Raw genomic sequence first — 13541 nt, 5'->3', positions numbered from 1 at the left:
AACGGCACTGGAGTGACAGCCATGGCAACGGTATGGGAGGCAGCCAAGGCCACGTTTCAGGGGTTAGTCATAGCTGAAGGAGCCTGTAAGAAGAGGGAAAGGGCGTTAATCGAGAATAGGATCCGTGGGGAACTAAAAGCAATGCGCCTGCAGCTGAACCAGGGAGGTGTGGACAGAGGGGCCTTAGTGATATGAGGGACAAAATACAGGAATTACATATGGTCCTAATTGGGGAGGTTGTCAAGAAGATGAGGTATACTCGGCAGAGATACTACGAGAAGAGTGATAAGGTGGGGGCACTCTTGCACGTAGGGTTAGAGTGGAAAGAAATGTGGCTGGTCTCCAGGGTGGGAGGACAAATCTCCAGGAGGGGTGGGGGGGGGGGGGCTGTAGCGGATTGCTTCGCGAGCTACTATAGGGACGTGTATACTAGGCCAGTGAGTGAGTCAGTGGACGATATTCGGCACTACTTGGTGAAGTTAGATCTCCCCAAACTGAAGGGGTCGGAAAGAGGCCTTGGAGGGGGCAGTAACTGGAGACAAGGTCCTGGAAACTATTAAAGGGCTGAGGGTTGGGAAGGCTCCAGGAGAGGATGGTTTTGCTGCAGATTTTTATAAACAGCACCAGTCTTTGCTGGTAAAACACCTGGCTAAACTGTACAACTCAATCATGGGAGGGGACATAATACCCCCGACCTTCCTACAGGCTCTGATAGATGTTCTACCGAAAGAGGGGGAAGGACCTGGTAGAATATGCCTCGTACAGGCCTATATAGCTCAACATGGATGCTAAGATATTCACCAGAATCATGGCAACGCCTCTAGAATCTTATCTCCCCCGATTTATTCACCCGGATCAGGTGGGCTTTCTGCTGAATAGACAAGGCGCGGACAGTATGCATAAGACTCCATGTTCTGAGCTCCCGGACGTTACGGGAAAAGGGGACGCTCTTGCCATCTCTTGATGCCGAAAAAGCCTTCGACCGGGTGAGCTGGGCCTTCATGGGGGAGGTCTTCACATCACTGGGAATGGGTGTGAGATGGGTGGGGTGGTTAGCGGCCCTGTACTCTGAGCCCACGACTAGAGTAGTGGTGAACGGGATTGAATACGGGCTCTTCCATCTGCTACGGGGTACACGCCAGGGATGCCCTCTGTCCCCACTGATCTATGCGTTGGTAATGGAACCATGGGCAATCTCAATCAGGAATAATAAGGCGATCAGAGGGGTAAAGGACGGCGAGATATGTTGTAAACTGAGCCTTTTTGCGGATGACGCATTACTTTATGTCTCAGATCCGTCACACTCGGTCCTCCATGTCCAGCAGAATCTGGAGGAGTACGGGAAGGGGTCTGGTTTTAAGGTTAACCTGGGTAAATCAGTGACCTTCAATGTAGGGTACCTGCCGGAGAAATAAAGGAACTATGACCGTGCTCCCCTTCAGGGTGCAGACAGAGATGTTTCAGTACCTGGGGGGGGGGGGGTTCAGCTGACGGGACCTGGGGGACCTTTTTCTGTGAACTTTCTCCCCCAGTGAAGCGAGATCTGGAAAGATGGGGGGGCTTGGGATTGTCCTGGATGGCGAGGCTTAATTTGATCAAGATGGTGATACTACCCAAATTTCTATTCCTGTTTCAGATGCTCCCGGTGATGGTTCCCAGGTCATATTTGCTTGGGATGAAGTGTGTCCTGCTGCAGTTCCTCTGGGCAGGTAAGAAACAGAATAGACTATGACTCACTAGTCTGACCAAAGGAGGAGGGGGGAGGGGATGGAGTGGGATACCCAGACCTCACAGTCTACTACAAAGCAACTCGGATGCGTGTATTGGTGGACCACTTTGCCCCGGATCCGGGGGGAAATAGTGAGTGGCAATGGACAATGAGGTGTTGGCCCGGGTCACTTTGAGTGAGTGGTTGTGGGCCCCTAGATTACGCATTCCGAACAGACCCCTACGTCATCCAGTCCTGGAGGTTCTGTGGTCAATCTGGAAGGATGGAGGGGAAAACAGGTGGCTTTCCTCTTGGCCATCACCCTTGATCTGTATTTGGGCGCCCCCACTTCGGGACGGAATAGAGGAACCACTGGCATTCCAGCGATGGTACGAGGCTGGACTCAGTAGGGCGGGTCAACTATGGGTGGGGGACGCTTTCATATCCTGGGATGATTTGGAGGAAGCCCTGGATCTGCAGTAACTGTCGCCTTTCCGCAACTAAAGGGGGCCTTGACAGAGGAGAGGTGGGGGGTGAATCTCAGAAGGGAACTAACAGAGCTTGAAACATTCTTAATAACACAACAGGGATCTAAAGGGCAGATAGCACGATAATACAAAATATGACTCCTTGCAGCTCAGAGAAAACCAAGTGGGGGCAAGACTTCAGTGAAGATATTGGAGATGAGCGGTGGCTCCAAATGTGTAGGAGAGCCCATTAGTCCACCAGGTCTCTTCAGTATAGACATCAGACCCTTTAACTCCTGCACAGGTGGCACTACCCTCCAATGATAATGGCGCGAATTAGAGGGATACGACCCACATTGCTGGAAATGCCGACAGGAGAGGGGCGACTACATACATATGTGGTGGGGCTGCCCTACGGTAAGGAGATACTGGGAAGAGGTCCTCTCTTGAACTAAAGGGGGTCGATGGGATTCTAAGGGACCTCTCCCCATGGTTTGTCCTTTTCAGGGTAAGGGTTGGCGAGTATGGTGAAAAGGAACAAGGTCACAAGCTTCACATCACGCTAGTGGCTGCAAGGTGCTGCCTGGCCCAACTGTGGAAAACCCTGTGCATGACTGTTGAGTACGAGTGGGTGACTAAGATCTGGGCTATTTATTACATGGAGTACCTCACCAATCTGCTATCGTAATCGAGGATCAATATTGAGGCAGCCTGGCTCCCCTTCTTCGAGAAATATGAGCAGCCGGATCAGACGTGGTCTCCCTGCTCACTGTGCTCAGAGAGGCACAGCTTCACCTCACTGATGAGGCCCAACAAGGCTGAAACACGTGTATGGGGTTGCTGTCGGTACTCTTGTTCAGAAAGGAATTGCCATAGCATTTCGGTGCTGGACTGCCCATGTGGGTGGGACAAAGACTGATATGCAAATGGATATTTCCCATCAGTTAAAGGTACAGTGAGCAAAAAGCGTGTGCTGCAAACTCTCACCTCAGAACAGGTTATCATGCCATGTTCTCTCTGGAGAGGAGCGCCTGCTACCTTTTGTGAAATAGCCGGATCAGAAGGGCATAGTAATTGACGGGTTGCAATGGAAGGGGGACATTGAAATAGGGATGTGGGACCTTCGTGTTCAGGACTGCCTGGGGACTGAGCCTGGACTCAGGATGAGAGTACCAATGAACTGTCCAACCTCAGAAGTGAACTTTTGATTGGAAAAGCGTGGCATTGGGGGTGGGGGATTTCTATAGAGGGGGTGTTATTGGAGATTTCATTGATGTTTGATGTTATATGACTAAAAGGCTAATAAAATTGATCCCCCCCCCAAAAAAATGAAGCTTCCTCTTTATCGTCAGCATTTGATCGTGGCCCTGGGAAGCTGCAGGTACCATTGCCGGGGGCATCCTCATCTGTATCTCTGACACCAAGATGTGGAGAGTCGATAGAATGTCCAAGGAAATGTCCCTCGGCTGAGAAGGCAGAGAAGGAAAACTAGGCACTGTGTAGCCATCGTCGTCCTCGTGGACCATATGCACGGACTCTTGATCCTCGTTGTCCGTGGAGGAAACCTCACTAGTTTGAGCAGCAACCTAGGAGGATTGTTTCGGGACCTCCTCACCCCCCCCGAAGGGCCTGAACCGGGACCTGGGCTGGTGTCTTAATCCCTTCTGGGGTGCCTGCAGCCTTCGCCAAGGCTTCTGCTGTGGTGTCACTCCGTGGGGGCAGGGACACTTTCTGCGCCATGGGAGCCACCCTCGAAGGATCAGCGCCTGCAGCTGCCATGGTAGTGGCAGCCACCGACGAAGTCGCTGACTAAGACTTCGACTGTGCTGGTTGAACCTGCTTGGGCTGCGCAGCCTTCTCCTCCGCCCTTGGCTCATCGGATCTTTCCTGTAGCTTTGCCGGGGTGGATGAATTCCTCTTCTAAGAGGAGCTTGATGGTAGGCTGGCTATGGAGGCAGAGGGTGATGTCGATAGTGCCATAGCCAACTTGGGACCCCCCCCCCCATCAGCATCCTACCCTGTGGACGCAGACGTGCAGATCTTGGACCCCTACGGATGGGGTGCCCACAAAGGACTTAAGACCGCTCATCGGACCAGCCAGTCCTGGAAAAAGCATGACCCTGTTCGGAGCACGGGTCAGAGGCCTTGTTCGAGTTAAGCCATACCACCAGGCTACTATAATCTCACTACAAAGTGATAGCAGTTTCCATTCTGCCAAATTCAACAAAACAGGGCGATTGCATCAGAATTGTCTGTCTTATGCTAAGCTTACTTGAGTAAGTGGTCACTGGCCCCGTCTCTAGGGAGATTGTGCGAGAATTGTTTTGCCTATGCTAAGCTTAATTGCGTCAGTGCTCAGGGTCTTCTCCACTAGCCAAAATAAATAATAGCATTTAATTAAAATGAAAATTTCAATTAGCAACAATGTGTGTATCGAATTCTAGGGCCCAATTAAATTGGAAGATACTGACTAATCCAGGGAGTTCGACCCTCTCCCGACAGGAGAGCCACTGCTTTTTGGACTGGGGAGGTGAGCCTGCTACACTTAAGCATCCACTAGGTCACCAGGCAAGCGAGATCCCACTGGGGGGGTGACAAACCCCCCTTTGGGGACAAAGAATCCCCACGTAGGGGGTATTCTGCACCTCCCTGCAACACAGATTCGCAAGTCTTTGATGGCTATATGGGGATTTAGGAGTACAGTAAGGTACAGGGCCCTTTAAAAGGTGTATCATTTGGTTTCTGACCAAGCCTTGATAACCTCTTTGCATGAATAGAGGAACCAATGGAGGAACATAAGGGCCTGCCTCCCATATCCCCTCCAACACCTACATTAAGGGAAAGATGCAGCCTGAGGGCGTGAGACAGAAGCCTGCGCAGGAGAGCAGAGGAAGTGTTATCTCCCTTGCAGGAGGAGCCTGGAGGCAGGGCCACGTAGAGCGTGTAGTGGGCAGAGGAAATTGGAAGCCCACTGATCACTGCTGAGTCCAGGACGGCGGAGAGCCAGAGGAGCTCAGAGCTGCAGAGGGTCCGAAAAACCAAGAGGCAGAGCCTACACAGATGCGACGCTGAACTCCTGTCGGTTGCAGACAGGAGGATCCTAAGCAGGAGACTCGACCACAAAGAAGTCGGAACTGTGGTTCCGCACTGAACAGAGAAGCTGCAAGTGAGATTCCAGATACCAGAGACCTGAGCTGGGGCAAAAGACAATTCCAGGGAAACAAAGACGGACTCACAAAACCTGGGCATCAGACAAGGAGTAGGCTCACAAGACCAGGAATTGAAATTAAGAGGGGATCAGAAAAAAAACCACAACATGCCAAAGAAAGGTCATTAGTCTTACTGAGGCAAAGCTTCTTTTTTTTCAGTGATAGGGACAGACAATAGGTTACAACAGCTTTGGACAGAGGACAGAATTCTTGTGAGAATCCTGACGATTACTAGTTTATTGTTTTTCTTTGAAGATTAGAGAATCCATCATCTAAGATGTAGGGACAGAAAAGACATGAATTCCTTTCATAAAAACACGTTTTTGCAAAACATGTCCTCTTGTCTGTGTCCTATGTTGGCCTTCTGGACCTTTTTCTTTAATCCTGAATGAGTGGAGCCTTTCTACACTCATTCATTCTTATAGGCTTTGTCCTTTGGAACTCTATTTTAACTGTACTATGGAGTCCATTTTCCTCCATAACTCTTAAAGGCATCTGTATTTACTATTGCAGCACACAGCTCCTTATGGGCAGTGTTGCTGGGGACCCTTAGGATCCTCCTTTGAGATTATTTTCTTTATCCGAGTGTAACTACTGTTCTTAAGGCTCGAGAGATACTTAGTATCTCTCCAAAAATATGATTGTCTGAGAGATTGGCACACACACCACCTCAAGTGGAGTTCCAAAGGGAGATCTAGCATCCCCCTTCTCTCTGCTCCTGTGACATTCTAGTCACAGACAATCTCCTAGTTATGGCTGGTGGCAGTGGACGTGTTCTACCAACTATTGAGTAACTTTTGTACTGCAGGCTATGTCCATAGCCTTGGTAGTACACAATAGGGGCGCTCAAGTACCAACTGGGACCTCCCTTTTTTTTCTCCAGCCATTACTAGCTTGGTTGTTCTTTGTCAACCCTTCTACCATTCTGGGAGGGGGAGGCCGGTGTGTGCGTTTTGCCTTTGGCAGGAACCCTTGGGTGCCTGGGCTCCAGAGTGTCTGGGCAGGCAGGCAGTGGGTTGGGGGGAGGCAGGGGGAGTGGTGGATGGATATCCACCCCCTGTCCTTTGTCTGCCAGTGCCTGAATAGAACCAGCTCCCACTGGGGGTCTGGCTGTCATAATTGGACAGCCAAACGCCCTTTTCTGTAAATTTCTGAGAGAGAGATTGCAAAGGAGTGCATGTATAAAAGGTGAGGCTCCTAGGAGTAAAAAGCAAGTCGACCACTGCAAGCTGAAGTAACCGAAGAAGACGACTACCAGAGATGCCTGTACACCACCCACGGTCTAGGGACAGGCACCCCCCTCACAACCCTCCCCCCCTCCCGGCAGGGTTAGGGTGTCCTCCCAGAGGGCCGGAACAGCTCACCATCTTGTGTCTCATGCTTGGGACTACTCTGTGGCGATTCAAATCACTCGTTCTTCTTGCCTTCACATGCAAGCAGATCAAGGTTTCCCCAGTGAACCGTCTTGTGTACCACTATGCCCCTACGGTTTGGGAAGGCAGTTGCACCCCCGGCTTTTGAAGCCTAATTGACCCTGTTGTTACTTCTACTCAGTTATTAATAACATGCATTTTAATGTTGGCTACTGCACACAATCGGATTTCCCAATGACAGGTGAAAATGCTCCACAAGTGGGGTATAGTGAATGCACAAAACTTATATCTAACAGTGCAGATTGCGCGTTACATGATTAGATGATCCAATAGGACTTTAATTGTAACTATTTACAAAAATGATGAAAACAGAGCACACAAATCTTCACTTAAAATCGGCTAGCAAGTTAGGTGACAATGGCAGACTTCGAAGAGTCTTTTTGCATCAGCTTGCTTAATTCTCACAGAACATTGCATACAACAGCGTATCAATCCTTTGATTGGCTCACCATTGCACGACATGATATGTCAAAGATAAATTCATAGTTCTAAAAAGTGCAAAGGGTTGGACCCCCTCCTTCAAAAGAGGATGACAGGGAAGCAGTGGGGGAAAAGGCGAGACCCCCACCCAGTGTCAAGTAATGGGATACGGCAGGAACCAAATAAGAACAAAGGCACTGCAAGTGAAAGCGCAGTAAAGATTAATGCCATAAAAGCAGCGTGTTAAAGTCAATATAAAGACATGGAACAAGTGCTGTGGAGCCCTCTTAATCCCCTGCTGCATAATTTATACAGGCACTTAAAACTCTAGTCATTCGCTTGTCACAATCTTCACTAGCGTTGTATTTGAGGTAGTGATGCAGGCTCAACCATTTCTTCCTCGTGTGTGGTTCCTTGATCAGTGCAAGATGTGCACAAGACTGGTTTGCGACACACACAGGTTTGTTATCTGTATGGCATAGAAGTTATTGCCACTTTCACAAGTAAAATGTCCGATTGTTCACAATCTCTAGAAAACCAGAGGTGGTTGCTCATCAATCGAGATCATGAGAATAGTTGCTCTCAACACTTTTTTGCCCCAGTAGCATGGATTTTCTTGTTCTAGACACATGCCAAGCACTGAACTCACACCTTATGTGTGGAAACATCTCTTGCATTACATGGCTATGCTCACATAGCTGTGAGTTGCTACCAGTGCAATTTGTAGACCACAAGGGTGAAGCTAATCCATCTATTTTGTAAGGCCACACACTTCTATTAGACCAAAGTAAGTACTTTCAGTAACCAGGGCCACCACAGAGCGTGTACTGTTTCTACTGCCCAAATCTAGAAAAAGGTCTTGTCGGCACGCACCAACATAAAATACTTCAGAATATATCTTACATGGAGAACAATGCAGACCTTCATTCTGCCAATTTTCCCTGCCTCCTAAACGCTATGAAAGAAGAGCTTGGGTCTCACAGAACATCGTCAACTCCTTTGCTAGAAAGAATCACAGCCACAAGTGTCTTACTTACCCTAACGTAGAGCGCTATTACTATGCACCCCATCCACGCGTCTTATTGGAATTACTTAATAGGTACTCATCTAAGCAATGGAAGTATTTAGAGGAAGAAGTAGTGGGGAGGCCACTGCGGCAGGTTTTATGGTTACACAGAAGAACTCAGCCCCTGGCAGCATGCAAATTACGATCCACAAATATCACACAGTAAATATCTGTTAGATTGAAGTGGGAGGGTCTCGTCGCTTGTAGAACCAATGCAGCAAATTCATCACAATCCTCATCAGAAAAGGTTTTCTGGAGTATGCTTCACAGATGTTCCAACACGGAAGAATTTCAACGGACTGCAAAAGAAAGCTTGAGATGGCTACAGATTAGACATTGGCTTCTCCACCAGGACATTAAAGAGAAAGTCTATAGGCGACTAACCACATCTGATAGAGTCTTGATCTCCCACAGAAGAAGCATGGGTCTGATCTAAAAGAAAATATCAGGAACTTGCTTTAGCTGGTAAGGAAGAAGTATGATAACATGTATGCTAGGCATGAAGACCTAGGGGTAGCCTGGGAAAGAGACGTGGGGAAAGAGGTGTCAGTGGGCTGCTTCTGCATCCATCTGTATGCTGCATAAAGAGCATTTATTACAAATATTTTGTTGGTACAGAGTCACAGAAACTTGCAACCACTATGCGGTAGGAGAGAATGGATTATTATGGAGTGGATGGTTAATACACATAGCAGAATTGTCTGAAGCTGAACCAATTCTGAGGACAAGTAATTGAAGAAATTCATAAGATAATGGGTTATAAAATACCCAAAATGCCTGAGTTGTGTGTGTTGAGAATCCATGTAAAAGAGATTTGCCCACATTTAAAGAAATCTAAAGAGGCTATATCTAAAACACTCCTATGAGCATGATTGGTGGTAGGGAAACTGAAAAACCAGGCACATACCGGATTAGAATGCTATAGTAAAATGTGGCCGGTACGCCTCAATGAGAGATTGCGACACACAATGAAAAGCGTTTAGTGGTGTTGTATCGAATGTGGAGGGTCATCGCGGGTCATGGTAAAAAGCACAACAAAGACTTCCCATGCCTGACACATCTGAGAGAAATGGGGCTACTGACTTATTTATTTACGAGAGCCCAGTGTAGTTTACAAAGGAATGGAGTATGTTTAAACACTTAGCAGACTACGAACGGTATGAGGGCAAGACACACCATTTTATTATTAAGATGTTGACTTGAAACTGGTGCCTGTTACTGGGCAGGTTAAAAGGTGGGGTATTAAAGGATACTTTATCTTGTAGTGACAGAATCGTGTCTACAATACTGCATTGATCTTAATGCTGTGGTTTATGTTGAGAAGAGTGCAAACAAAAAAATAGCATTGGGCACAGATGAGAGCGAGACTAAGTGTTGCACTACATTCTCCTAATTATGGCAAGATGATGTATTTTCAGACAATAGGGTTAGATACCCTCCTGATGAGTCCATGTGGCTGGAAAAGATCTGGCAAATTTCAGCAATGGAAAAGATCTCTAAAACATTTAAAGGGGATTAAAACAAAGTCCAGAACAATCAGAGGGCCTTGGTTTGGCTAATTAAGGTCAGGGAAGCGGTTACCGGACAAGGACTCGGATGTTCTAACTCAGCGAAAAATTCCAGGGCCATTCGGGATACATCTTCACGTTGTTCTAATTGCAGATGTGTAAAGGTATTGGGTGAGGGTCAATGGTGAGGACAAGGGGAGGAAGAGGGCTAAAAAATGTGCATTTGGTATTGAGATCGTTCAGTATTCAGTTTACAAAGTGAAGACTGCATTACCCTTATTCTTTTTTTAAATGGCTTAATTCACAAGCACTTAATTTACGGTGTTATGGTTTTAAGTGCAAGTCCTAAATAAACTATATGGGAGAAAAAAAACAAGCTATTCCTGTAACATGCTTCCAACTATTTCTGTAGACTATACATGATAAATCTCCATCACTGTAAATATTATATCACAAAAAACAAATTAGATTGCTTGATAATCCTTTATGGAATGCAGCCATGCTAGATGCAGAACTTTCTGTATCCCTAAAATATTTTGAATAAATACCCATTCATCCCTCAATGCATGCCTTCACTAAATACATGATGCCACATCAAAATATATAATGTTTAATTTAAAAAACATTGATGTAGAAGACGCTAGAGTATGTTCTAGCTCAACGACAATGAAAAGATTTGGAATAGCAAACATTTTGCCGTGAAGATAGTTTCAATCAGTGAGAACGAGCTACTAGACAACATGGATAAGAAAGTGATAAAGGATGTGATCTGCATTTTAGGTGACCGTCTTCTGTATTTCCATGGTAATAACCGATTGTGCGATATGTTGGCAGATGGTACTAGTTAGGCAAGCTATGATCTGTTCCACAAGAACAGTCCAAGTTCACTCAACCAGACATGACTGTCTAGTCAAGACGAGATAAGCCATGGACAACAACAAAGCAGGGATGCAGTGCTCAGGGCACACAAATGTGATACACCGTAGAAAACAGGACTACAAAACATTGCTGCAAGGTACAGAACGGCGTACAGACAATGTATCAATAAATGTTGCTAATTTACGCAATGCTCACTCCTCTATCACTTGGGCTAGAACACAACAGAATGCAAATAAAAGAAACCTTCAAGATGAGCAAATAACACACTGAGGTGTGATATTAAGCAGAGCCAGTCCAAACTAGTCACTGGAAAAACATGAAAGAGTGCACAGAAGGGAAAATCATTTGGTAGGGGTCAGCATGCATGGTCTGCTGGTATTGATTGTGGAAAAGGCAGACGTGGTGACTTGTCATCAAACAGCAAAAGTTGGGAAGGGGCGACATGAAGAGGATTACATGACATCTTATTAGAAAGAAGGCAATAAAATACCTTACCCCAAGTTCAAGATCTTCTGTGTTCAGTTTAGATTGAAAAGCTGCAAATCCTCCCAATTCTCCAAACTAACAAAACAAACAAACACAAGATTAAGTTGTTTAACACACAATGGTGAAACCACAGCTTTTTATAATGTGCGTGTAATATACGTATAACAAATGTTACTTACCCATTTAATAGTCCATCTCAGGGGTCTGCAACCAGTCTCCAGATGTTTTAGGCTACAATTCCCATTTATCTGTCTATTGACTATGCAAATTGTAGTCCAACACATCGGGAGAGCCAAAGGTTGCCGACCACTGGTCTATCTGGCGCTTTACTTTTTTACAGTCACATGCATATTCACAGTCTAGTGATGGATCCCAAGTATTACAGTTTTCTGTATGGTATCTTGTAAAGCGCAGCTGTGACCCAATGGGTCTCCTGGTGCTGAAGGGAAAACAAGAGAAACGAATTGAGCAGCAAAGCCTTGTGAACAGAGTTCATCTCAGACTACCCGATGCTTAGCCCTTTATTGGGAACAAGAACATTTTTAAATGTTTCCTGAAGACTGGATAGCTTTCTGTAGCCCGCAGCATTTGTGGGAGGCTATTCCAAAGTGTTGGTGCTGCCACTGAGAAAGCCCGGCTAACCATAGTACCTTTATTAAAACGAGGGACTGTCAAAAGTAATCTATCCGCCAAGTGCAGTGCTCGCAACTGTCTGTACTTTCCTGAAGGTATTTAGCGCGTGTGTCATAATAGGCCTTGTGGGCCAGGCATAGGGTCCTAAAATGTATTCTGGCCTCCACTGGAAGACAGTGCAATAATTTTAAGAAAGGGGAGGCAGGAGTCAGTCTAGATTAATTGGTTGCAAGCCTTACAGCTGAGTTTTGCAAGACCTGCACATGCCTGATATATTTCAGCCGCACGCTAGCATTGTGGAATTTCAATAGCCTATTGTTCCCGAAATAGTTGCCAAAATCAGTGGGGTCCAGTGTGGTAGAAAATGAAGAACTTTATGCAGTATTTTCAATTTCAAATGACCCCCTCGCATCTAGCGATCAAGTTTTGAAGTGTCGGCCCCGGAATTCTACGATTTTTATACCTAGATTTTCTTTACAGGTGCCACCGGCAAAGGGAGAGGGCTGAGTTCCAAAGGCCAACAATCCATGGTCCAGAGGCTTTTTCGTTCTTGTCCCAGTTTAATTTGAGCCAAACGGCCAATTGCAAAGAGACAGTTCCTAATATCTGCAGCAATTGTAGTCGGATCTTGCTCAATACAGAAAACCAGTTGAGTATCATCGGCGTAGGAGTAAAAGGAACACCCAAAGGACTGAATGATGGCCATCAACGACTTTATGTATGTGTTAAATAGGATAGGTGACGGGCCGAGCCCTGTGGAACGCTGCATCCTACCAGGACTACTACTTGTTTAATTTTTATTTATAGGGCACACAACAGCCCGTCGGTATCGTGGCGCTCTTACAGAGAGGCTTGTTGGTTACAGAGGCATGCACAGGTGGTTACAGAGGCAAACATACTTGGTGACAGGTGGTTACAGAGGTATACATACTTGGTTACATGAGACACCAATATACAACAGTGTTGAAGGACAAGAGAAAATTAGTATTTACATGATAAGACAGAGAGAAAGACATGGCATACTTACAGGAAGAGAGGAGGCGTGGGGGGGCAAAGGAACAGGGGGGTTACTTGAAGAGTGTGGTTTTTAGTGTGTTGCGGAAGGCTGTGAGAGAAGTTTCAGCTCTTAGCGAGTAAGGTAATGCGTTCCAGAGTTCAAGTTCTAGGTATGGAAATCTGATGCTTCTGGCGTTAGACCTTTTGATAGGAGGTATGCAGAGTTGGTTGGCGTGAGGAGTTCTTTTTGGCCGTGTGGAGGTGACTCTGGTGATGGTTTCTGATAGGTAGGTTGGGAGGGGCAGAGAGACCGAGGCATTTGTGCGTTAGGGTAAGGATCTTGAAGTCAAACCTTTAACGGAGAGCCAGTGGGCGGCTGGTCTTGCCTACGTGACGTGGTCTATTTTGGGAATGCGAAGGGCTGCTTGAAGTGCGTTCTGTACAATTTGTAGCCTGTTGAGATTTTTTGTTGAGGTGCCTGCAAGGAGAGCATTACAGTAATCCAGTTTTGCTCCGATAGTGGCTTGGGCGATCGAGAGGCAGTTTTGGCTGGTTGGAAAAGGTTTTATGGCATTAATGAGTTTAGTGGTATAGGCAGCAGCAGAGCAGATGGCGCTGACCCGGCGAGTCATCGAGAGGGTTAAGTCCATGAATACTCCTAGGGTTTTTTTTTTTTTTTTTACAGAGGAAGAGACCGGTATGACGGTGTTGTCAATGTTAAAAGTTTTCATATTTT

The 13541-nt window shown here is 46.5% G+C and overlaps 1 protein-coding gene across 2 annotated transcripts in view; it reads right to left on the bottom strand.

Moving 5' to 3' along the window:
- The window catches only part of USP24 (ubiquitin specific peptidase 24), a 2799104-nt gene that overhangs the window by 2696839 nt on the left and 88724 nt on the right, over window positions 1-13541 (bottom strand). For both annotated transcript variants that reach the window (XM_069642114.1, XM_069642115.1), the window contains exon 7: window positions 11186-11251. In XM_069642114.1, the coding sequence (XP_069498215.1) occupies window positions 11186-11251 (66 nt within the window). The remainder of the gene's footprint in view (window positions 1-11185; window positions 11252-13541) is intronic.

This window comes from Ambystoma mexicanum, chromosome 1q (genome assembly GCF_040938575.1).
Source record: "Ambystoma mexicanum isolate Mex_15411 chromosome 1q, UKY_AmexF1_1, whole genome shotgun sequence".
NCBI classification, from domain to species: Eukaryota; Metazoa; Chordata; class Amphibia; order Caudata; family Ambystomatidae; genus Ambystoma; species Ambystoma mexicanum.
This window is presented reverse-complemented; position numbering and strand designations above follow the sequence as displayed.